Source organism: Stegostoma tigrinum, chromosome 2, assembly GCF_030684315.1.
Source record: "Stegostoma tigrinum isolate sSteTig4 chromosome 2, sSteTig4.hap1, whole genome shotgun sequence".
Taxonomy (NCBI): domain Eukaryota; kingdom Metazoa; phylum Chordata; class Chondrichthyes; order Orectolobiformes; family Stegostomatidae; genus Stegostoma; species Stegostoma tigrinum.
Window position 1 is genome coordinate 86575162 of NC_081355.1, and position 25828 is coordinate 86600989.

At 39.3% G+C, this 25828-nt stretch overlaps 1 protein-coding gene across 4 annotated transcripts in view; it reads right to left on the bottom strand.

Moving 5' to 3' along the window:
• Positions 1-8041: 8041 nt before the first annotated feature.
• gabbr2 (gamma-aminobutyric acid (GABA) B receptor, 2) overlaps positions 8042-25828 on the bottom strand; it is a 935143-nt gene continuing 917356 nt past the window's right edge. For all 4 annotated transcript variants that reach the window (XM_048520955.2, XM_048520937.2, XM_048520945.2 and 1 more), the window contains 6 exons: positions 23361-23471; positions 22575-22799; positions 20375-20557; positions 19032-19161; positions 12682-12802; positions 8042-11027 (listed from right to left, as the gene is read on the bottom strand). In XM_048520955.2, coding sequence (XP_048376912.1) covers positions 10862-11027; positions 12682-12802; positions 19032-19161; positions 20375-20557; positions 22575-22799; positions 23361-23471 — 936 coding nt within the window. In that variant the 3' untranslated portion in view covers positions 8042-10861. The remainder of the gene's footprint in view (positions 11028-12681; positions 12803-19031; positions 19162-20374; positions 20558-22574; positions 22800-23360; positions 23472-25828) is intronic.

Consider the following 25828-nt stretch of genomic DNA (forward strand, 5'->3'; position numbering starts at 1 on the left):
GGAAGCACAGGACAGTGCATCTTTTATAAAAATGTGAAAAATGTCCATTGAAAACTGTTACAAGTGTAATTTGCAAAGACTTTTACTATTCATCAAATAATAATTCCTCAAATTGTTGCAGAACAGAAGTCAGTTAAATGGTTTCTCAGCACAATTGGTGTCATCAGAGCCAGTACATTTCAAACACATTTTTCTAACTGTTTAACAGTTTATAGTGCAAATAATTAGACCTCCATCAACAGATACTGGTTGTGGAGTTGTATTATACTGAATCATATTTGTAGTCATCTACCAGCCCATTACACAGTAATAGGAACACTCTCTGAGCTACAAGTAACAAAGTAAGTTCTTCTGTTCAGATTTAAAATAAATTGCTGGGTTCGGTTCAAAATTACAGTTCTTGTTTCTCCCCGAAAGGTGCAGGTTTTTATACGCACAACCTTTCTCTCATCGTTTTCTGGCTTCTCTTTAGGCAGTTCCATACCAGGTGTCATTTTGTTAAACTCATTGTGTGACTTCTTGGTGTTAGTTCAGCTCTGTAAAATGTATGGTAGGTTTGACACCTGATTATTTTCCATCTTCCTCTGGAATCCAGAGGATCTATTGAGAGTTTTATCTTTGCAGCATAGTTAGGGGTGAGAGATTGGTCATGAGGGCAATGATGTATTCTCCAGCTTTTTTTTAATAGAGTGCTGCATCACAAAATTATATTTCATAACTTAACAACATTGATTTTATTGTGTTGTTACATTATCATTGAAGCATGATACAACCAGACCCCAGGCTAATTTCCCCAATTCGTAATGATTCCAGGCAGGTTACACAACTGTTAAGCTCTTGTGTGAGGAGGGATGAACTGGCTTTCTTTTTTGTTCACTTAGTTGGTTACAACAAGGTTAATTTAGAAAGGATCCCTTCTCAAATGGATACTTTTCTTCCAGATTCAAAATAACTTGTGTTGTAAAATGAGGTAATTTTAACAAAGATAGAACAATTAATGTGAGAAGGGTACAGAATGTAACACAGTACTCGCAGAAATAAAAGGTGAGTCTGAAAAGATAAAAGTTTTTTTAAATAAAGAATATAAAATCAGCCTCTAAAATGTTCTAATAAATGAATAATTGAATGTTGTGACCATTGTAGTGGAGGTTACTAATAGCGTTGACATTGATAGACAAACAATCGATTCACGATGACCTGTTGGTACATGAACAATTCTGTAATTCAGTTTTCTTTCAACTGGGGTTGAATTGGACTTGTGATATTCAGAGTGAGAGAATACCTTACCTGCAGCACAAAGTAGCTCAGGGATATTTCTTCGACTGTCACCAGTACAGCACATTAATGCTCAAAACCAGCCTAGCTTATGAGTATTTAGTCTCACTGATCCACTCCAGTAGAAGATAAAACTGAATTTTTCATTTTTATACTTAAGTATTCTTCAAAGAGAAAAGCACAAAATGTGTCTGTATCTTGGGATATAGTTTGCTGTCGAGCAGGGAGTCATAGGTTTTTATTACCTTTCACAAGAGACCATAGTCCAGTCTGTTTTGAATTGCATGATATTAACCCCTCACTCCCTTTGAAGGGCTACTGATTGAAGTTCCCTTCACATCTGTGTGATGGTCTGTGTGTTGCTCTTTCTCCAGAAAGCTACATAGTTTTCATTGTAGCCTTTTTTGGGTGCGTCAACTGTTTTGTTTAAGAAAGAACGTATCTTGGAATTAAAAGTTTAAAATGTCAATAGTACTTTGGGATTCTGAACTGTGATCAGCAAACAAACAATGCTTGGCTTTCATTAGCCCTTTTTGCTATAGAGTTGCTCTGTAGAGGGCACATCATGAGCTGCAGTTCTGCAGCAAATATAGCAAGCCAACAGAGGGTGCTCCTTGATCACATTTGGAGATACTGATGTGATATTTGACTGCTCAGAATAAAATATGTTCCTTTGCAAAAGAACTTGTAGGCGCTATTGCAATGTTGAGTCCCACCGTTCAGCAACCATCATGTATCAAGTTTGTTGTACCCACCATAATGGCTGCTAATAGAGTAAACACATTAAGATTGTTCCAACAAATTGCATGAGATATGTTTTACAATCATAGAAGTGATTTCAATAATTTGGGATGAAATTATTGTAATGTGCTCAGCTTTAACAGTTGGAGTTTATGACCTCCTGTTAGAGTATAGTTTATTACAAAGAACAAACAAAGAAACCTACAGCGCAGGAATAGGCCCTTTGGCCCTCCAAGCCTGCGCTGATCAAGATCCTCTGTCTAACCTGTCATCTATTTTCTAACGGTCTGTGTCCATTTGCTCCCTGTCCATCCATGTACCTGTCCAAATATATCTTAAAAGACGCTAACGTGCCTGCGTCTACCACCTCCGCTGGCAATGCGTTCCAGGCACCCACCACCCTCTGTGTAAAGAACTTTCCACACATATCTCCCATAAACTTTCCTTCTCTCACTTTGAACTCATGACCCCTAGTAATTGAGTTCCCCACTCTGGGGGAAAAAGCTTTTTGCTATCCACCCTGTCTATACCCCTCATGATTTTGTAGACCTCAATCTCTGTCTTTCTAATGAAAATAATGCTAATCTACTCCTCTCTTCATAGCTAGCACCCTCCATACCAGGCAACATCCTAGTGAACCTCCTCTGCACCCACTCCAAAGCATCCACATCCCTTTGGTAATGTGGCAACCAGAACTGCACACTACTCCAAATGTGGCCGAACCAAAGTCCTATAGTCTAACAAACTGACATTTTTATGTCTTAGATTGTGTATACCCTGCAGAGGAGTGATGTCACCACAGGGTTTCAAATATATTTCTGATCAACAACCAAACTGATGAACTGAATGTAAACAGATGGGAATGATCTGCAGAAACAGGCTGTATTTTGACTCTTAGCTCACAATGGATTGCATTTTTCTCTATTATTTTAAAAGTTCACTAATTTTAAATGTGAAATAACTAATATGTGCTGTAAAGGAGATTCAGTGTTCAAAAGACTTAAGTATAATATCATTTTGTAAGAGAAGAAAGCCATTTGAAGTACCTATTAATAGCTCTTATGAAGTATCATGTATATACCCTGCATTGTATCTGCTGGCAGAAATATTAGAGCAAATGAAAAGAGAATTAAAGCAGTTACAAATCAAGTGTGTGGATTTGATGAGAAAACTATTCATGTCCCCCACACCCTAATAAGAGATTGGATTTGCATGTGAGGTACCTGGAGATGTTTGGTGTCAAAAACCACATAAATTGATTATAGATACAACAAAGCTTGAGTTGCAAATTAAATCAGGAGCACTCAGGATTGTAACTTCTTTAGAGCTGAGAAGACATAGAGGAGATACAGCTAATTCCTTCCCATGTGAATGTTTTCAACTGTAAGAACAGAATTGTAATTAAAAATGCCAGTGAGCTAAATGTAGGTTTGTCAGCCCTGGTTGTTGGAGGGTGGATATGACCATTTGACACTTGCAAATGTTATTGCTTGTCTGACCCTACCTATTTCCTTGGCCTTTAGTTCTTCATGAGCGTAACACATCTGAACTAAGAGCCTCACACATTTGCTTGAATTTCACGGTGATCATGGGAAAGGGGAGCACATGATCTTAATTCAGTGGTAACATTTCTTAAACTATTTTATAGGCTTGGAACTAATAAAGGAGAGTTTACATGGAATGGTAGAAATTAGAAGGAACTATTTCAGCCTTTCTCGCCCACTGCCACCCACGACCAAATCTCCTGAACCTGTGTGCATGCTCACAAAGCACAAATCTTTGTTCCCTTCACCATTGTTCTGTGGAATTTTGTATTGCTCACCTTTCTGAAATCGCTGTTAGCCCCAGATGTTCCTCTCCCTATGACTTACAACATCAACACAGACCCTAACTTCCTCTTTTCTCATTTTAGGGGGGCAGGTTGGTTAATGGTTGTGTGAATGCATGGTCCTTGGAGTGGTAGGCAGGAAAGTGAAATTAAGACCACAATCACGTCAACTATGATCTTTTTGAATGAAGATGCAGGCCTAGGGGCAGAACAGCCACATGCTTTTTCTTACATTCCCTCTTCCAGTTTCATACTACCATAGTAGTTTCTGGTGGCACCTGATGATGTCATCATTTTGCAAGTTTGGTAGGGCAGGAAATGCTGAAAAGGGAATTTTCAATTCATAGGATTTTCATAGTTAGCCCAAAACTCAAATTAGACTTAAAATCCCTACAGTATGGAAGCAGGCCATTTGACCCAGCCTCCGGAGAGCCTTCCACCCAATCCCTGTAATCCTGCATTTCCTGTGGCTAATTCACTTAGCCTGCATATTCCTTGACTCTGGACAATTTAGTATGGCCAGTCTACCTTACCTACATATCTTTGGACTGCGAGAAGAGGTTGGAGCACGTGGAGGAAACCCATGCACACGTGAGGAGAATGTGCAAACTCCACACAGTCACCCAAATGTGGAATTGAACTTGGGTCTTTGGCACTGTGAGGCAACAGTGTCTTCTGAAATCAGATTTTGAAGTGGTGTTTGTGTGTATTAATTTCAGATTGTCAGAATGCTTTTGATAAAGTCCCCCAAAGAAAGATGTTTAGCAAAACTAAAGCAGAAGAGATGGAAGTAGTGTACCTGTATATATTAAGGCAGAAAACAGAGTAGGAATAAACAGGTCGTTCTTATATTGACAGGCATTGATTATTGGAGTACCGGAAGGATCACTACTTGAGCCTCAGCATTTCACAATACAATAAATGGTTAGATGCGGAGACTTATAATTTTTTTCCAATTTTAATATAATTTCAATGTAATTTTTCCAAATTTGCAGATGATACAAAGCTGAACAGGAATGTTTACCACAAGGAATATGTAAAGTGCCTTCAGAAGCATTTGGGCAGTCATTACTGTCTTGTTAACCTCACAGGCTTTTCAGTTTTCCAGGTCCCCATGCAAGCCACATGCCTATGACTCCCTACCTTCCCCCACTTCCCCATTTAGTTTCTACAAATCCACCTGATGGGTCAGCTGTGGCCCAGCCTCTTGAGTGACCTGATCAGCCTGTGCCAGCCGAGATCAGACCCTGACTGGTGGCTGCACATGTCCGCGACTGACTACTCAGCCCACCCACCCCCTCTACAGACGATATTGCCAACTGCTTGCTACAGATGCTCAGCACGAACACTTGTCATGTGGACGCAAATGTGACACTGACATACTGACATACAACATGTTCACACCTTTGCCCAAGGACAACTGAGCTGCATCGGCAGCTGCTTGGTTCTGTGACTGTGCCAATTGGCACTGCAAGTCAAGTTATGCCTCTGAGCATGCCAGTAGGTGCAAGTTAAATACCCATTCTGAAGGCAATCAGCTCTTGTAGGCAGCCAGGTCCAAACCATTAACTGGGTGCCAGTCTCCATGCAGTAAATGGACGTGAAGCAGTGTGTACTGCTGGTTGTGAATGGGCCTTTTTCTCCAAGTTTGGGATTCCAGGATACATTGCAAGTGCATCATAGAGATGCCAGGTTGATAGCAAGGACTTGCTGAGTATCAGACATCATTGTTCATGGAACAATTACATATGCACCTTGAGCCGGTTGATCCCAGCCTTGGCTGGAGTTTGCTAGTGGGTAACGTGGAGGTTCAGTGGAAGTGAACATGTGATCAAGTGCCTACTCTGGTTTTAATGCTAGCTTTTCCCAAGGTGAGTGAGTTTGGCAAGGTCAGAAACAAAATATTACTGAGGTGAGTTGGGCTGTCAACAAGCCTTATAGGTGTTAATCTCAGCAAAAAAAAAACACGAAACAAAAATAGAAATTGCTGGAAAAGCTTAGCACATCTGGCAGCATGCTTGGAGAGAACACGGTTAATGTTTTAGGTCCAGTAACTCTTCTTCAGATTGGTAACACTTCGCTGGCTGGTGAGAATCTTGCCACGCTGCTTCTGACACTCAAAAGAGCATCCCACCCAGACCCTGTAACCCTGCATTTCCTTGGCTAATCCATCTAGCCTGCACATTCCTGGACACTGTTGAGAATTTAGCATGTAATCCACCTAATCTACGTATCTTTGGACTGTGGGAAGAAACCCACACAGACATGGGGAGAATGTGCAAACTCCACACGGACAGTTACTTGCTTCTGAAATAGTAATGGTAGAACATGATGTCTTGACGTCAAAATGGACCTCACCAAACATCACATCCAAATCTGTGACACATCATTCAGACCCCTGTCAGATTCCACCCTCTGATTCTGTTGCTGTCTCCACGGTTGCTTTTTTTTCCAGCTCACAATTTTAATTTCAGATCTCCAGCATTTACAGTACTTTTCTTTCATAAGGATGTAAATGTGTTGGAAGCAGTTGAAAAAAAGGTTTACTAGACAATACTCTTTTACATCTTTTAAGATAAGACTGGACAACGAGACATGTATCTGCTGGAATTTAGAAGAGTAAGAAACCTTTAAATTGAAATATATAAGATGCTGAATGATGTTGACAGATTGGATGTTTAAAAAGATATTCCTTTGTAGAACTAAGAAATCAGAGAGGCAGCAGACTGCAAAGTTCTCCCCTAACAAAGTGGTGAGCAGTGATAGTGGGAGCAGGCAGTCTGAGGTGGCCAGTGGTGAGAGTGGGACTAGGAAGCCTGAAGTGATGGTAGATATTACCAGGAATACCTCCCCATCATATAATTACAGTTCAGGTATAATGTGCATGGGATATGTATAATCACATGGAAAACAGCAAAACCGGGGTTGGGGTGGTGGTGGGGGGGGGGGGGGGGGAGGAGTGGTGTTCTGCTGTTAGGAACAGTATGCCACAGAAAGTATTTTACCAGTGTGCAAGTTTGACATCTATATTTAAGGAAGGATACACTTGCATTGGTGGTAGTCCAGGAAACGTTTACTACATGGGTCCGTGAGCTGAGAGGGTCGTCCTATGATGAGAAGCCAGCATTTCTGAAGAAGTGTCAAGGCCTGAAACATCAGCTTTCCTGCTCCTCTGATGCTGCTTGGCCTGCTGTGTTCATCCAGCTCTACACCTTGTTACCTATGTTATATGGTGTTTACAAGAATGAGAAATGATCTCATTGAAGTATTCAAGATTATGATGGGACTAGACTAGCTAGATACTGGGCTATGTTTTGCCCCTAGTGAGGAATCTAGAACAAGGGGGCACAGTTTTAGAGTGAAGTTGATCCTTTAGACCTGAAATTGGGAAAGTGTCCTACACCTAAGGTTGAGAACCTTCCAAGTTCTCCATCCCAGAGGGCTGTGGAAATGCCATCTTTCACTATAATTTAGGCTGAGCTAAATAGATATTTGATCTCAAATCACTTTGTAGGAATCCTAAAAATAATTTTAACAATGTGGAAGCATGCCATTCAGCCCATTGAGTCCACACTGACACTCAAAAGAGCATCCCACCCAGACCCTGTAACCCTGCATTTCCTTGGCTAATCCATCTAGCCTGCACGTTCCTGGACACTGTTGAGAATTTAGCACGGTAATCCATCTAACCTATGCATCTTTGGACTGTGGGAAGAAACCCACGCAGACATGGGGAGAATGTGCAAACTCCACACGGACAGTTACCCGAGACTGGAATCGAACTCGGGTCTCCGGTGTTGTAAGGTAGTAGTGCCAACTATTGAGTTACCATGTCACTCAATACTGGGGAAAGCAGATGACCTCCCAAACCAAGTTTGTTAGGAACCGTAACAATATCAAATTAATTATGAGTGTTCAGGATCTTTCAATGTAATAATTTCTTCACTTATTTGATAAGTGTAGGTATTTTTTCATGGAACTAGACTTACTTGTGTCAGAGGGAATGTTATTCTTTGTGATCTAACTGTCTGAATCAGGTTGTTGTAAGGAGCTCACAGTACGAAAGTAATCACTCTGCACAGCAATCTTTGAGCGGTGCTGCATTATGCGAACCAGCAAGAACCCAGCATGCACCTTTCTTAGATCTGGAAAAGTCAGGTTATTCTACAGAACAGTACACAAAATCTTGAGTTTTTGTATTTTATTCATAAAAACAGATTTGCAACAATTTATTAAAAATTGATTCATGCAGTATAAGGGTACAAGAAACCTCCTGTCCATTTACAGTTTATCCTGGCAATTCCAGTCTAGTTTAAAGCATTTGTGCACGAATATGTTTTGGAAAATGCCATTAGGGCACAGCCTTCTCCATAAATTTACCCTTTTTTGCTGCAGTATAAAAGAACAGAAACATTAAATAACTATATTATTTTGTGAGTCTTTGATAGTAGCAGGAAATAAAAATGTTTCCTTATGGGAAAGAACTACGGTATCATTAAGACAGAAATGTACTGCATGGTTTAAACCTAATAAACTGCACACAGTCAGTATTCACAGACAGTCACAGATACACACGCTCACCTCCAAGTCCAATACTTTTTTTTGTTTTTTCCTGCTATATTATAATAATATTTCTACAGAGAACTTTGTGTATACATTATATACAGTAGTCAGTCCTCCTTCCATATGATGAACTGTCTTCAAAATTAACCTGGTTAAAAGTTAAGGAGGCAGGGAAACACATTAACAGCCAGTATTTACCATTCAGAATACCAGAAAACAGCATTTTCTTCACAATGTTAATTAAAAGCTTATTATTACTGGTTTATCAGTGCATTGAGCATGCTCCTTTGACATTGATGAACACAGGACTGTGCAATATTGACAGAACTACAAATCTGGCTCAGGGAAGTGCAAACCCGAGCTTCAATGGAGCCTTTTGAACACAGACAGAATCTAAGTTCTGACATACAACCATTGACAGCTATGGTAGCAGTAAAGCACCAGTTGACCATTTAGATGCTTCTCCATGCCAGTCAAGACAAGTGCCTGCTATATGTAGTCTATGAATGAGGGCTGAAGCCCACACTTGTCAGCCACCTCAACTGGGCACTATCCTTCTCGAAGGAGGTGTAAGTAAGCATCCTGTAGGGATTTAACTCCAAGATGATACATAGGAACAGGAGATAACACAAAGTCAGTTTGCTGAGACATACTTGGATATTCATACCAGAGCCAGGTAGTTCCAAAATCCTCTAAAATGATGCAACTGCTTGGTCTGTGAATTCAGCTCACTAAGGGAACCTAATGGAGTCTCTTTGTCATAGGTATTGGGATTCTTCATATTTGTACCCAGATAATTTGGCAAAATACTGTCCTCACAGGAAGGATAGTCCAAGCTGGACAAATAACTGGAAACTTACCATAGTTCTATGTTCGTAAACAGTTGGAAGTTTAATGTCAACTTTGACAAAGTGCAGGTTCTAGCTTATTTTAAAAACCCCAGGAGTCCTGCTACACTTTTGGAGGTCCCTAAACCTTTGCTGTTACTCACCTGCTTTGAAATTTTATGAGTGTAAAGAAATGGGGTGAGACCCTAGAGGCACTAAATGTGTGCTGTATATCAGAAAAACAGAAGCTACCAATGAGAACATATCTGACTTAGTTGGAGATTGTCAAGCAGAAAGACAGGTTTCTGAACATTTCAGACTCATGCCAGCTGATGATAAACAAAGGTCACAAGTTATGCAAAAGCTCAACTTGCACTTATATTTTTCTTCGTACACCTTGTATTTTAGTTTCAAAACAGATTTTTGTTTCATCTTTTTGTACTACCTAAACATATCAAGAATACAGTACTTCCTTCTTCTTTGTTCAGATTCAGCAGATTGGCTACTGATGTCAATTCAGGGGAAATTATGAAGACATTTTTTTCACATGTGACAGCCCTTCATTTAGTCCTATGTGGTATTTTGATCAAGGACATAATGAATATGCACAAGGAGTGAGATAACCAAATAAAAATACAGAAGGCATATAGGAAGACTGAGATGGAGAGTGACATACATCTATATCAAACCTGTTTAACTTTCACTTTCTGTTTTTGAACTGAGGAAAACACATCATTTGTTTGATTCTTCTGTTCAATTAGGAACTGACATGTCCAGCGGTAATGCTCAGGTTTTGACTTGATAAGCACACTCCAGTTTCACTCTGTAGTATTAGCAATATACTCCAAACGAGAAATCATCAAATCATATTGTGAGCAAGATTTAACAAATCTTATCGTAACAAAGGCTTAGGATGCAAGTAAGATGTACTATTTTTAACTGGCAAGCTTTATATTTATCAAAATGGTAGGAAAACCATTTCTACACCATTCTACATACTGTCCATTTACCATGTTCAAAAGACCCCTGTGACTTAACAGAATGTATCTTCCCAAACCAGGCTTATGTTTCTACAATAGAAATACATTCTATAGTGGACATACATATTACAAAGTTTTATTCTTCATATCAACATTTGCCTGGGGGTTTTAGTACAAGATGTTTAATTTGTCTGTTCAGGTGCAGAAATAGTGAAAATATTTGCTCTAATGCTACAATGAAAATTTATATGCTGGATTTCGTTTAATGTGTGAACCATTATTATATATCAAATTTTGCATAGCAATTCAAATTTCTCCCTTTGTGATTGTGACATTAAAAAATAACATTGTGCAGTTTTGATAAACCTTCAGTCCCTGCTTCCTTAAGAAAACCTGTCATTCTTTCTGGGAAGGAAACGTACATCCAGTTTATGCAGAAACAAAAACTTCACAGATAAGGCTACAGGTCAGATTCAGGACATCTCCCCAAGACCACACAAACTGGCTCAGGAACTCAGTAGTGTCTGTTTCAAATGCCTATTCTTCTGCGGTAGGGAGAGCGTGCGGTGTGTACGTAGCAAAGAACTAGGTGGAGTACACAGTCCAAACACTGAGTGCTCTTCAGTTCAGGCTACGAAACCTCTTCTTTACAGGCCGGAAACCATGACTCGAAATGATGGCTGCACATGTCTGTGCCGAGGGCTGGCATTAGGACTAACACACGGACTGGCACAACTAGCATCAACTCCACCTATTGATGGCAGATACGCATGATGAAGAATTGGTAGTTGCAAAGATAGTCTGCGTTGTATACTGTAAAATAGAATAATAAGTTACTAATCATTATTTGTTGAATATATGCTAAAATTTAGTAAGGGTGAGATCATTAACTATAAAGTCTAAGTACTGTTTATTAAGTCATTGGTGAAACATGCTGGCTTGATCCTCTCAATATTCTTTGCTTATTGTCTGTAGAGATAGATTATCAAAAGGATCAATAACAGCAGAGATAAATTTTGTGTTTGCACACAGTATTAGCGCATATTTCCACTATCATAAGGATGGCATCCTTGTCTCTTCTCCATTGTATTTATTTTCATTTGCTGTAATTACATTCCGCCCCTTTACTGCTACTATAAATTGTTATCTATTCTCCCAGTGAAGTCAACTTTATTGCTTAGATACTTGATCACTCAGGTAAAGTGCTACCTTGTCCTTTTCATTTTGGTACAAGAGCATTATTTAATTGAAGATGAATCCCACGCTTGTGAGAAACTCGTATACAAGTCATTTAAAATGCATTCTGAACATTTTTGGGCTGGTGGTAACTGAAAATTCCTGTTAGGAATTCCAAAGTGGGTGTTGGACCGGCTAAACCTTGAGTTGTGTTGACATCATGTTATCATTCTACGTTTAGGCTTCATTGAAACACAGGTGGGAAACTTGCCAACTCCTGCACCAAATTGACTGTCAGCTGATTGAGCACAGATCAGCACCAGAGCAAAGGGTTTTCTGAAGCCATAAACCGCATCCTCACTTTGCGTGATCTCATACAAATTCTCTCAAAGCAAAATCAAGTTGGACATCCCTGTGCTATCCTTAGTATGCAGGACTTTATTCCTCTAGCCCCTAACAAAGGTTTCAGGAGACTGTTCGTTGCTATTAAGATCTTTACCTGAATATCCTTTCTATTCATCACACTTCTTAGGCTAATGTTAGAAGGAGCATCAAGTTGGTTATAAAATAATTTTAATTCCAATCTTGTAACACACTTTAAAGTATATACATTAAAAGAAATGTTCTACCAGTGCTACCTTAATTCAAGTAAATGTGTCAGCATTCAGCAGCTCTAAAGTAGTGTTCTGAAAAATAACGACTTCCTCCTCAGTGTGCCTCTGATGCAGCACATGAACCAGGGTATACTGAAGCATCTCAAAATGAAATCATAAACATTGCAGTCATCAACTATCACAGCAGCAGAAAGAAAGGCTGGGCTGATAGGAGATTTCAAGGTCATCAGTATACTAATTATCTTGTAGATGTCATTGAAATGGAACAGTTCCTTAATGTTATTGAAGCTGATAGGTCTGCTAATGAATGTGAAGTTTAGATCTGTTTCTTAGTTAGCAGAGTTAGGTAATAATATTTAATAGTCAAACTATCTTTGTGTAGCTATGAGTTCCTGTCAAGGTACAAAGATGTAGAAAAAGGCTTCACCGGTGATTTAGTCAGCAATTAAATAGTTGTAGTGCTGTTCATTGTTCTGAGTTAAATGTCACAGTATTGAGATGTAGCTGCAGTTGAGGACACATAGATAAATGTATAATATGAGTGAATGATGAGCCGGATTACTTCACAAGTAATAGAAGATGGCTTTCGGGAGACAATCTTGATTTTAACATTAAAAACAATAATGATGGGGAAAATTGCTTCTGATTTCTAATGAGATACATGTTACATTACTTACTGTTCTGGAGAGTTGATATCTTCTATGACATCTTTGTTTGTTCTGGAAGGCTCCAGTGTGGTGCCCCAAGGCACCTGTGACCGCGAATCATGCTGGTTTTTCATTAGAGGCTTGTCACTATCTATAAAGAAATGTGATAATATGAATTTTGTACTCTGCAGGACTCCAACCTCACATGATTATGGAACGCAAATCAGAAAAAAAATAAAATAACCCATCATCAGCAAAATGAAAAGGTAGAATGTATATGTGCTAGATCTTTGCAAGTGTAGGCAATTAGTCCCACTCCCCTATTCTTATTCTGTAGCCCTGCACTTTTTCCATTTCAAGGATTTCTTTTTCAATTTCTTTTTCAAAGTTATTTTTGAATCCATTTACACCAGCTTTTCAGGCAGCCTATGCTGGATCGTAACAAGTTATTGTGTAAAAAGTTTTTTTTCTTCATGTCACTTGCAATTGTTTTGCCAATTACTTTATATTTGTGCTGTCTAGTTACCAAGCTTTCTGTCCCTTCAAACAGCTTACCTTGATTTACTTTATCAAAACTTCTCATGATTTTGAACACCACCAAACCTCATTTAACCTTCTCTGCTCAAAGAAGAACAACTTCTATTTTTCCACATAACAAAAGACTCTCCACCAATCCACTAAATCTCCTCTGCAGCTTTGATAAGTCCTTGATGGTCTTTCTCATGTGCAGAGCCATGAGAAACCTTATTTACTGGCACTGAATTAATGAGCAGGAGTTGGAATAACTAGTTTGGAAGCCTCTAAATAATTTACATTCAAAATTGTGAAGCATTGGGTTCATAGGTCAAATGTATTAGTAATGATAGTAATGGATTTGAAGATATATATGTCAGGAATTTCCAGTTAAATTTCAGCAACGTTTCTACTTATCTTCCATCAAACACTACATCAGTTGATTAGCATAGTATCTTCCAAGGAAATTCCTAGCAGAATTATTTTGTTAATAATAAAACCAAACAGTTTATAAGAAGCTTCATGCTTTTTTTTATAACTGCCTCCTTTAATGAAGAATGGCATATATCTGAGGTAATTACATTTCCAATACCAGAGAGGTAGAAAAGCTTATCTCACAATTTAAAACTAGTGATACAGAAATGAGAAAGGAATAGGGCATGCAGAGCAATAGCCAGTCACGAAAGTGGAACACTCAAACTGGTGGGAATTTCCCATCTCCAGTGATACATACATGCAAGATATGACTTCCCCCAATTATAGGACTTATTATCCAATGAAATAGAGAAGTGTGGAGATTAGAAAACAATGGTTTGCAAAGACACAATTGAGGTAGCTGGAAAGAGTGCACAGGCTGTGCCCACATTCTTCGTTGATATTTTGTGAGAGCAGAAAGGGCCAGGAGAGAATAGATCCAGGCTCCAGAAGTTATCCTCTCTAGCTATATACCACCACTTCCATCTTCCATCTCTTGCTGTCCTGTCCACCCATTGTGAAACTCATGTGTCTATCTTGCTGCCTATCTCCACCTTTAATACCTGAAGCCTGTAGTCATCACTTGTAACTCTTTGTCTATCTGGGCATTCATTTTGCAACTATTTTCACTGCAGCAAGTTTATTTGTTTGCACTGGTTTTCTTTGAGATACATCCATGTCTATGTGCAACTAGCAACACAACACACCCTTTGCTCTGCATAAAAGTCGCAATCAGTTTGAAGCAACAGAAATCAATGATAGAACTGCTCAGGGCAATGCTATAAAGGTGCAGAAAAGGTAGGTACACAAAAATTGCGCCCCCTGCAGGACGATCTGCATTGACACGGGCAGCCACAAATCATGACATTCCTGTCCAGAGTAATGAATAGTTAAGTTCACAGGTAATGAAGAAATAAATGTGGGTTTTACCAGCAGATGAGTTGAGACAACAGCAAAGTTGAATACTGTTACAATGAGAGAAATAAGTGGTCTCAGAAGTGGAACAAATAGGTTGTTGAACGCTCATTGGGGAAAGAACTACTTCACCCAAGTAAAGGGCAACACCACTTCTCAGCAAGATGGCAGAAGTACCCAACTTTGCTGCTGCCTCTACTCATATGCTGCTGAAGCCTGCATTTCTTTCTTTATTACCTGATGTCCCAGTCCATCTCCTGCTGGTAGAAAGGAAGGGATCACCTGATGAAAAGCAACTTAGGAAGCTCCATGATGCAGGCTTACTGGAGGGAAGCAGCAAAGGCTATTAGTGAGAGAAAATCAGTCTGAGAAATCTTCTTCACCATAAAAACCATATGCTGAAAGAGTTTCAGTGAGCTCACAGTACAAACCAAGAGGAGTCCAGGCTCCACTGTCAATATACATCCTGGTTATGAAAACTCTCAGCTTAGAAGAGAAACTTTTCAGAACATGAAGCCACGTTTCTTATTGAAAGCTACCTACTGAAATGATTTCACCACTACAAGTTTTCTGCTCATCTTTTAGGGCACTTCTTTTAGGAATAAGGCTCCCTTAAGCGCTCATCATTGTGACAACCATAATTTCATATGGCACCAATGTCCATGACACCCACAGCCCATAATGTTTTTGTTTTTCCATTCATAAACAATACAACAAATATGGCACAGCAATGTGAGGGCAGGACTAATATCGTATTAAACTCTAGATAACAGGAAGAAGAGATGTGAAAAATAATAGTCAAATGGACAGAGTCGATAGGAGAGGGGGAACTGGGAAGAGGGCATTAATAAAAGTTAATCATGAATTATCATATATAGTTCCACTTTATGCATCTGTGTAATTTAGCAATGCCCTTTCACTCACCCACTAATTGAAAGCAAATGTCACCGTTTGCAAACAGGAATAAAAAAGCCATTTCTAAGACACACAAATTCCTTCCTTCCTGGCCTTACTGAACTCCAGGTACCCTGATCTGGAGTGTTACAAGCAATCTGGATATCATACCTCAGAAAGATTATTCTGGCCTTGGAAAGGGTGCAGTGCAGATGCACCAGAATGATGCCAATGCCATATGGGTAATATTTAAGCAGAGGTTCTTGTATTTTCATTAATATAGGAGACTGAGGTGTTATCTAATTGATGCATCTAAGATGATAAATGGACTTGATTTTGCAGAAAAAGAGCAATTGTGTGGTAGCCCCTAAAAATGAGAATGACACTCACTCTTGGTCAATATTCCCACTACCACACAGACCAGTCAGTGTGACGAAGCACTGACTTTCTGTTCCAGAAGACTTAGAGATCACACAGCAGCAGAAAAAACTAGAGGAGACAAAGCTCACAGCAAGAACCTGCACACGGAGACTTTTAACATGGAGAGGCTGTTACACTGTGGTTTTGGGTGATGAGCAAACACTCCCACTCTTACTGCCTGCCACTTGTATATTGGATATATTTATAAACTGATAATCAACCAGTGAGGCCACATTGTGTAGCTGTTAAATCCTGAAGTGGGACTTAGACCAAGAGTTTCTGGCTCAGAGTGAGGGATGATACCGCTGCATCACAAGACGTTCCCAGAGAGAAATTATTTCCTGTGCAAGGCATGAGTCTAAACCAATGCAGTATAACCTTAAAATGGAATTGGATCATTCAGCCATGACAAAGCATCCTTCACAGAAGCTGGAGATGTCTCCTCTAGAAAGCTAATCAATTGAAAATTCCAAGAATGAAATTACTTGTTAGGTAAAGTTATTAATAATGAAGGATTCAAGGTGAATGAAGCAGGTAAGATACAGATCCACCACACTCTTACCAAATGGTGGAACAGGATTGTTCTGTTCCTCGGACCATAGGAAGCAGCCTGCAACTTGAGTGACTGTTCATCATTCCAGATCTACAGTTGCTACTACAGTCTCAAGAACATGAACCTGGGGTTTGATTGTGCAGACACAGCACAGAGACAATCACAAGCAATGGCCCCAGTAAGTCACTGAGCGCTGGGGAAGAATTGGTAGCAAGGTCACCATGCCTTCTTCACTGAGATACAGGTCTCTCCTGATGCAGTTTTTAAAATACAAATTAAAAAGCTGGATTTGTGCCTGAAACGAGTCAACAGCTGCTAAGTAAATCCCTCTGCTAACCTCCAGTTTGCCAAGGAAGATTGTCTGCTAATCATCACATTAACTGGAATCTTCCCAGCCCTGAGTAATATGAACTTTCACGAGAACGTTTAGAGAATCATGTGAGATCAACAGTGAGGAGCTTCCTGCTGATGACAGCAAAAATTCCTATTTTTCAAGCAAGTGAAATAAGAATCTGAGATAACAAAGTGTGGAGCTGGATGAACACAGCACGCCAAGCAGCATCTTAGGAGCACAAAAGCTGACGTTTCAGGCCTAGACCAGGGTCTATGCAGTTCCCATTATCTCTGAGATAGGAATCTTGTTATTGAGCACTGAGAGGCTTACTTGCATGAATTAGAGTTAGAATTAGCGTATAATTAACATCCCCTTCGTTATGTCATCTCACTTTATTGATATGGACTATATGTTCCTACCATGTGGAAGCAGGCCAAACAGCCCAACAAGTCCATACTGACCCTCCAAGGAACATCCCACCCAGACCCAATCCCCCACCCTATACCTGTAACCCTGCAGTTCCCATGGCTAATGCACCTAACCTACACATCCCTGAACACTATGGGCACTTTAGCATGGCCAATCCACCTAATATGCACATCTTTGGACAGTAGGAGGAAACTGGAGCACCTGGTGGAAACCCATGCAGACACAGGAAGAAAGTGCAAACTCCACACAATCAGTTGCCAGAGGTTGGAATTGAACCAAGGTCCCTGGCACTGTGAGGCAGCAGTGTTAACCACTGAGCCACCATGCCACCCCATTAGACAAAGGAAAGGGTGAGAAGGAGAACCTTTCATGGCAACCTCGGCTGGTGAAAGAATTGAACCCAGGCTTTTGCTGTCACTCTGCATCGCAGACCAGCCACCCAGCCAACTGAACAAAACTTGAAGAGTACGATGAACTTGATATGTGGTTTCTCATTCTCAAACCCGGTGCACTGAAACTAGACAGTAAGAACTCCTGATCTGAAAGACAGCATGGTAACTTGGCAAATCCAACTTGCCAGTTTCCCTTCTGGATTTCAGTCAATATCAGTCAAAACCTTAGTTCAGTAGCAAATGTGCACAACCTCCCGTTCAGCAGAATTTCCAGGTCCTAATCAGCAATGTGGGATGCCAATATCCCTTCATCTGATGTGTGTGTGGCAAACAAAACAGACCATGCAGGCCAAATGTGCATTTCCACCGCTTGACTGGCGCACAATGTTATGTTTAGGTCAATTTATAAATTATACATAGACCACGAGGTAGGCCAGGAATGATTTGTTACATTCTCTTTACAGCTACGTGGTCAGACTTACATTGGCCCAAAGCTCCCATTCTGAATCACCTGACTCTCTTAGAGTGACAGCAAGCACCCCCAACTACATACATCGCACACAGCTGGGCTTTAAAGATGGCACTGGTGGCCAGAATCTAGGGAGGTCTCAGGAATGGCCAGTACCTCTGCCTGTGATAAGTAGGCAATGATCAGGGCACCATTGGGGTAGGGTGCACAGGTAATGAGGTGGGTTTGGGAAGCTAGCCCAAGAAATCTCACTAGAGCCTGGGGGAAATTCATCAATCTGACAGTCAATTCATGATAGGATTAAGCCTAATAATCCCAAACCTTACTGATAATGGTTGAAGATTTATACTTAAAGTGATGGGAATAAATAATCTTTAAAATATTGGGAAAGATAATTAATTTCCTCTGTCAATACTTGTCAAGCTTTCCACAGCAAAAACTAGAAGGAAGTGTATTTGAATATTTGATCTAACACAGTTTAACTCCTTCTTCATACTGTCTTAATTTTTTTTGGCTATTTCTTGTAAATTGGAGTTATAAGAACCCAGTTAACTTCTACTTGTCCTGAACAGATATCTCTATGTAATCCCTTCAGTAATGGAACACTATAAAACCTCGTCACCCAGAAAAACCTAATCTATTTGGCTTTGATAATTCTTCAGTCCTGTTTTCAGGATCACATTCTACACTGCACATCAGAGAACAACCAGAGCTAGAGTCCAGCCAAGGGAAACAAGAAATACAGATTCTGTACATTAGACTCCAATTTTTCAGATAACTTGTCCAAGGTTACCTGAACTGCATAAAAAGAGTCTTTCAGGACAAATGTACTAGAATATTGTAATTTGCAGCAAAGATAATTTAAATTAATACTTCTAATTTGCTGCCATACATCAAAAATTATTAAACAATGTCAAAAACCAATGGCTGTGTCTCCTTTGAAGTGTTGCTGAATTTGCTAAGGGTAATATAAACAGATGCTCCTACCTTTTCCATCTGTGAAGTTCCGTATGCTCAGGATGTTATTGAGCTCTTGAATATGGTTTTGCTTAATGTACTGTGTCTTTTCAGGCGTGTCCTGTAACTGCATGGTAACCTCCTCCAGCTCTTTGTCAAGCTGTAAAGGGAAACACGTACCTTCAAATGAATACAGTTTAGATTCAATTGTGTCTATTTGAGTTGTTGTGACCTTTTCTAAACTAGAAGCAAACAGAGAGTTCTAAGCATCAGTTGCCTTAAGGAATTTAACTGCAATGTACCGTGTCCAAGACGTAGACAAGAGTTGGAATTTTTCTGTTCCCAGAGATCACCACAGATTCATGAACTCTACACATGGCTCTCATCATGTCCCTTGCATAGTTGAATAGCCCAGTGGAAAATAAATTATCATACTCATTTGGACAATCACCAGAAGAAGACAAATATATAAGAGCATATACTGGCAAACAAGGACTTGACCTTGAGAAGTTGTATCAATTACCATTAATATGCATTAAAGGTAAAAGTATTTGCAATGTGACAGTTTTGAAATGCTATATAACATATCTCCCGATTTATCTTGAAGTAATCTGGGTGACCAAAGGAAAATTAGGAGAGAAACATAGAGTAAACAAAATCAGAAACTGAAAACACTTCTCCCATTTGCCAAAAGATTGACCCATTTCCAGAATATGAAAATTCCTGCTTGAATGGCAATGGGGCTACTTACTCATCTAATTTAGTAACACAAATTTAAGAGAATGATTCTGGTTGGCATCTGGGTAGCCACTGCCTGCGTTGATTTTACTGGTAATCCTCATATTAACCTGTATAGATATTAATTATAATTTTTCTTTGAGTTTCCAAACAATTGCTCTTCTCTAGGATATTCACTGGAACTTCAGCTGTCTTCATTTGTTTTTTTCCTTTATTCATTAACAGGATGAGGGCATCACTAGCTTGGCAGCATTTACTGGCCATCCACTTGCCCAGAGGGCAGTTCAGAATCAGCCACATTGCTGTGGGTCTGGAGTCACATGAGGGCCAGACCAGGTTAAGGATGGCAGTTTCCTTCCCTAAAGGACATTAGAGAATCAGATGGCTTTTCCTGATAATTGACAATGGATTCATGGTCATCATTAGACTCTTAATTCCAGATAACTTTTATTGAATTCAAATTCCACCATCTGCCATGGTGGGATTCAAATCTGGGTCCCCAGAATGTTATCTGGGTCTCTGAATTAACAGTCTAGCGATAATACCACGAGGTCATGGCCCCCAGGTAAAGACATCTGTTAATGTGGTTCATAGAAAGAGTATTGAGCAGGTAGGATTCAAAGCAAAGTGAGCACCTCTGTAATTTTCATTCGCAAACGATGATTATCAGTCTGAAACCCCTCAAGACGAGATGTATTTGCCTGGTTCACACTTGTTACGGAAGTTGATGTCTTTGAATCTTCTTTCTTCTGATTCTGGGTGAATTGCAATCGCCTGTTCTGAGTGGCTGCATCTGGATTTGTTCGTAATGTTATCAGCTGTAGGGAGAGTTCCAAGGAAAGGATACTTTAGTGCAACGTACTTACTCAAACAGCTATAAAATAATTTCTGGCTATTCAGGGGTTCTCTTGCCACAACTAGGTCATGACTCGATTATGTCAGGTCCCAATCTAGTGATAAACTTTCTGAGATGGAGCCTCTGGCTGCTCCTTTGAAGGCCAGAGTAAAGGAGGGGGTTGGGAGCTGCAAACATTGGAACATGAGACTTCACTGGGATTCAGTTCATGGTTAGTTTAGATGCACTTAGTGATAAGGTTTTTAACGACAACTGAGCTTTGCAAATGCTCACAGTTCCTGGATGTGCCCACATCATGATTTACTTTTCGTACAAGTTTCACTGAACAAACTGTAAGTTTTTTTAAAATGAATCCTGCCTGCCAGGAGTGAACTTCTTGCATTGTTCACAAACATGAACTTGCCAAGTAAGGTAAATTCACAGTCAACTTTTGCAACCTTGCCCTGAAATTTGTCAGTCGTGGTGCTCAGGTACTTTTGTGACTGACACTTTCCAGGGTCAGAGCAGGTTCCTTTGTTAGTCTGTTGTTAATGGGCATCTGCACCAGCCATCCTGGCATCGTGGCACTTTGAATGAGTCTCTAATGTTTTGAATAGCCAGGATGATGCTGAAATAAAAGCAGCTCACTCTGGTCCATGAACTTTGTCTGGGTTGGGAAAGAAGATGAGAAGAGACGGTTATGGATTGTAAAGGGGTTTGTCCAAGTACTAGATGTGCAAAGGTGAAGGCTAGGGGCTTAATTGGTGGTGGCTTTCACTCTCTGCACCTTTGTGTTCTGAAATTAAAGTCAATATGACTGTTACTCTGGGCAATCTTCATTTCTCCATGATATTCCAGGGATTATAGCCAGACAAATATAAGTCCAGAATTTTTTTTCTGGAATCACACCTCAATCTTGACTGGTGTTAATATGTAGTGGGTTGGTAAGGCACCTGTTACAGGTGAATGCCAACGAACCACAAGCATCGATTCTATGCCCTTACCCCGTTTTTCTCCTGTCACAATCTTGTCTTCCCCCAAATCTCTGGTACCAACTCATTTACCTCCTCACCTGAACCTGCACGTGGAACATCTATGCTGACCTAGTCCAGTACTCACTTTAAACACTTCAGCTCTGAAGTCCTGAGCTACCGTTTATCTCCCGTTGAAACGACGGTGGGAGAGCAGTAGATATCCCAGGAAAATGGTTTCAAGTGTTATTTTCAGTCAGTTGTGCTGTTTTCCATAATACCTTCCAGTTTGTCACCAAAGTTACAGTATGTTTTGACTGATTCTTTTGACAGAACCCTCTGCTTTGATGTTTCTTGCACACTTTAGAAGTCTCTGCCTGTGACTCAGTTGGTAAAATCATGCATTCAAGTCTCACTCCAGAGCCTTGAATGCAAAATTTAAGTTGAATTGATGTTGCACTGCTAGTGATAGCAAGTTTTGGATCAAAAGTTAAACCAAAAGGCTTTCTTCCTGCTCTGGAAGATGTAAAAGATCTTATGTCTCGACTGCGAAGAATAGCAAGAGAGTTAATGCCCTCAGTGACATAGGAGAGAAGTTTGCATGCTTGGAAACTTGTTTTTGGAGCCTTCTGTTTTACTTCTTTGGGTGTGATGTTGTCCTGTGCTGTTGGTTTAGGTGAAAGTCTGATTTCTCACCCTTGAACAAATGATGCTTGTTTCATGAGGGAGATATCACTTGCCAACTAGAAAGGAGATATGCTTATGAGTGAAGCATTGGAAGTATCTGTCCATCTATTTGATGTTCTATCCAAGTCTCTGTTATTTTTTGTTGATATAACACATCACTATTGGCCATTAGCTCATGAGTATTCATAGTCAGTACACCAGCAATTTCCTGACTTACACGGTCTACTAGTTGAGGTTCTCCGCCAACAAAAGATCAGTCCTGAAATGTATTTGGGTGTTAAAAGAATTACATCTATACCAAACCTTAATCTTTTTTTACTGATAACTTCTCATTCCACCTACCTTTGGCACAAAAACCAGGCAGAGAGTGATGGTACTGCAGAAAATGATCACCAGAGCCACAATACAGAATTGGACATTTGGCTGATCTCGAGTGAGGAATGAAACAGCAGCACCTATTATGCACATGATTCCCACGTTATAGACACTCATTCCAATGTACTTGCTGTCGTTCAGTGCTGGGATGCTTACATTACGTGTTTCCCATGCAAGAAAACATCCAAACAACTGAAAAAGAAAAAGAATATCATTTCAGTTAAAATACCGTTTGCAATATTAGTAAACAAATGCTTAAGTCAATCTGAGTGTATCAATGAATTTAAAATAAATAGGAAAACACTTGTGTTAAAATAACAGGGGGAGTTTACATGCTTACAGTAAGTGCTTATCCACTAATAACAAAATTTACAATGAATGAATATTTAACGACAGCTTTGATGAAGCTAGCTTCTTGCTTTGTGCCTTCTGGTCTCTCAATTCCTTTCACTTGCCAACTATTTCCTTCATGAAAAAATAATAGGATTTTTAAAAAATGAAACTAAGTAAGACAAATGAAGGAATGGAACATGTAGAAAACATTGAGCAGAACGCTGAGCCCATAACTATTGGGTTGAATTTGACTAAACATTTTGAAACTGGAGGTAAAACTGGAGTCTCTGGTACAGTTTGAACACATGGCTTTGGTCAAACATAACAGAGAACGTCAAAGAAAATCCAAAGTTGAAAATATGTGACAACGCTGTGATCCATTCAGAAACTTTTCTGAAATAAAAATGGTGCAATTCCTACCATCAGAAGTCCTTTATAGGCATACACAATACCCAGCCAAATACTCATGTGGGAATTTTCACAGTGTTCCAGCAAAGGTTGGATTGCAAAATCTCTCCCAGCGGGATCCGGCTGCAAGAAGAATGAAATTAATATCAAACTACATCTAGTTTAAACATTCCACATTCTATGTTGTTAGGATTGAGTAAAACATTACTCAGAAGAACACACCTGGTCATAAGATAAATGACCCATGTAAATTGGTGAGGATTCAAATAATTTTTTTGAAGTAGTTGGACAAAGTAACATAATGACAGTTACAATTCACTGTGCTAGTCATTGTTCTGACAGTTACAACAATCAGAATCTTAATTGGTAAAGTGACATATATCGTCTATTGGACACAATTAGCAACATATAATGAGCATTTTTTGGTAAAGTAGGCACTTTTTCTTACTTCTTCCAAACGTTATGTCTGTCAGACTCTAAAGGGTTGGTCTCGAAGGAAAAAACTGACTCTACATGATTACCTCAACATTATCACTGCACTAACCAATCTGTCACTAATACATTTTAATTTAAATCTAACTCTTATTCTTAGCTAAGACATTATGTTAAAAATATATTAAGTCAGCATTTTCCCAGAATGTCTGCTGGACTTTGATCTTGCCATGGTAGCAAAATTATTTTCATGGATCTAGTAACTAAAGCATCCAAGAAACATCTTATTAAAACCAAAGCAGAAAAAGCTGGAAATACTCTGTGGGTCATATAACATCTGCGGGGAGAGAATCAGAGTCAGTGGGCAGGATTTTCTGGCTGCCATGATACTGAGGAAAGCAGGGTGATTAATAGGATAAATAAAGACATGAAAGGTTTGTCTGGAACCTGTGTAAATGGCAGATTAAGGAGCAACCAATATCTTGAAGGAAATGCAGGAGAAACTCAGAACAAAAACTGACCAGTTGCAAAGTAAAAGGAAACAAAATGGGAGCACAGTTTATGGTCGGAAATTGTTGAATTCGTTGTGAAGTCTGGGACGCTCAGAGGGCCGAGTCAAAAGCACAGTGTTTGTTCCCAACACAAAAGAAAAGCTACACATGCACTGTTGTACTCATTCTTTGGGAATCAATCCCTGTTCACAGTTTTCCCTAAAAAAGATACTCTGTTTAATCTTCAAACAGAGCTGAGTGCCCTTCCTGGAAAAAAAAGGAGCCAAATCGAGTTCTGGAACTGCCTTTATTCTGCTCTGTATTAATCCTACTCTCAGCTATTACCTTGTGGCAAATTAATACCAAGGGAAACATTATTTGCTGTTATTTGAACTTACTTGAAACTTCATTGGAACAATTTGTCCCATGACTACACTCTTCACCCAAAGTTTTTGTCATTGGATCTCTCCTGACTCCTACCCTATCATACATCTTTTCTTTTGCTCTTATCCTCCTTCCCCTTTCACTGTCTTGAAATATATTACATTTTAAAATTTTCTTAATTCTGATGGAAGATAAACAAAATTCTCTTCCCACAGAGGCTGCCTGATCTGGTGCGTGCTTTCAGCACTTTCTGTTTTGATTTGAGATTTCAGTATTCACTGTAATTTGCTTTTGTAAATGTGTAATTGAGACTGTTAAATTCATTGCATCCAAAAAAGGATTAATGCAACACCAATGCATAGATTTAAAAACTTAGTTCTGGTGACATCTAATGCAAGCACAGTCTAACAGAGGAAAGCAGAAATTTGGAGCTTCAAACTGTTCCCCAATTTTAGACAATTGTATAACTTCACTGTCACACCCTGAGTTAAGAGTTTCTATTTATATATTGCTATTGTGAGGATTCCCAGTCGATAAAAGGATTTTATGACAGCCTTACAAATAATCAGAGTCAAAATAATATCTAATAAATCATTCATGCCACATTTTCAAGGAATGAAGAGGATTTTTAACTTTCAATTTAGAACAGCTCGGAGAAAATTTGGGTTGATATGTTTGTGCATTTTTTCCATACATTAATGTGCCATTTTCATGTTGATTCAAAGTAGGACTGTTCAAATCAACTGACACAAGAGTAACTGTTTCAATCCCGGGTCAAGTAAGTAAATCAACTGCTAAAAAAACAATATAAGGCTAGCTATCTTACACCAATGTGAATTTAGTGAAGTATAATTGCTATTCACTGCAAAGATTAAGCGTGCTCTTGAGAATCTCGGAAACTTGGTTTTCTTTATTTTTGATGTGATGAGAAAGAACTTTCGTACTTTCTCATTGCATTAAATTTTAACTGCATGATAAAATAGGGCCCTGTCTTTGGTTCCATGTACAATTTTAAAGGATTAAATTACCACTAAGCTCAGAATTACAGCATCATGGGTCTGCTGCCTGAACTTCACACTTTTTATTGGAATCATACCAATACTGGTACTGTAAAGTAACTTTTGATAGTGTAGCTTTGATGGATAAATAAATGTTTTTATTACATTTTTACTG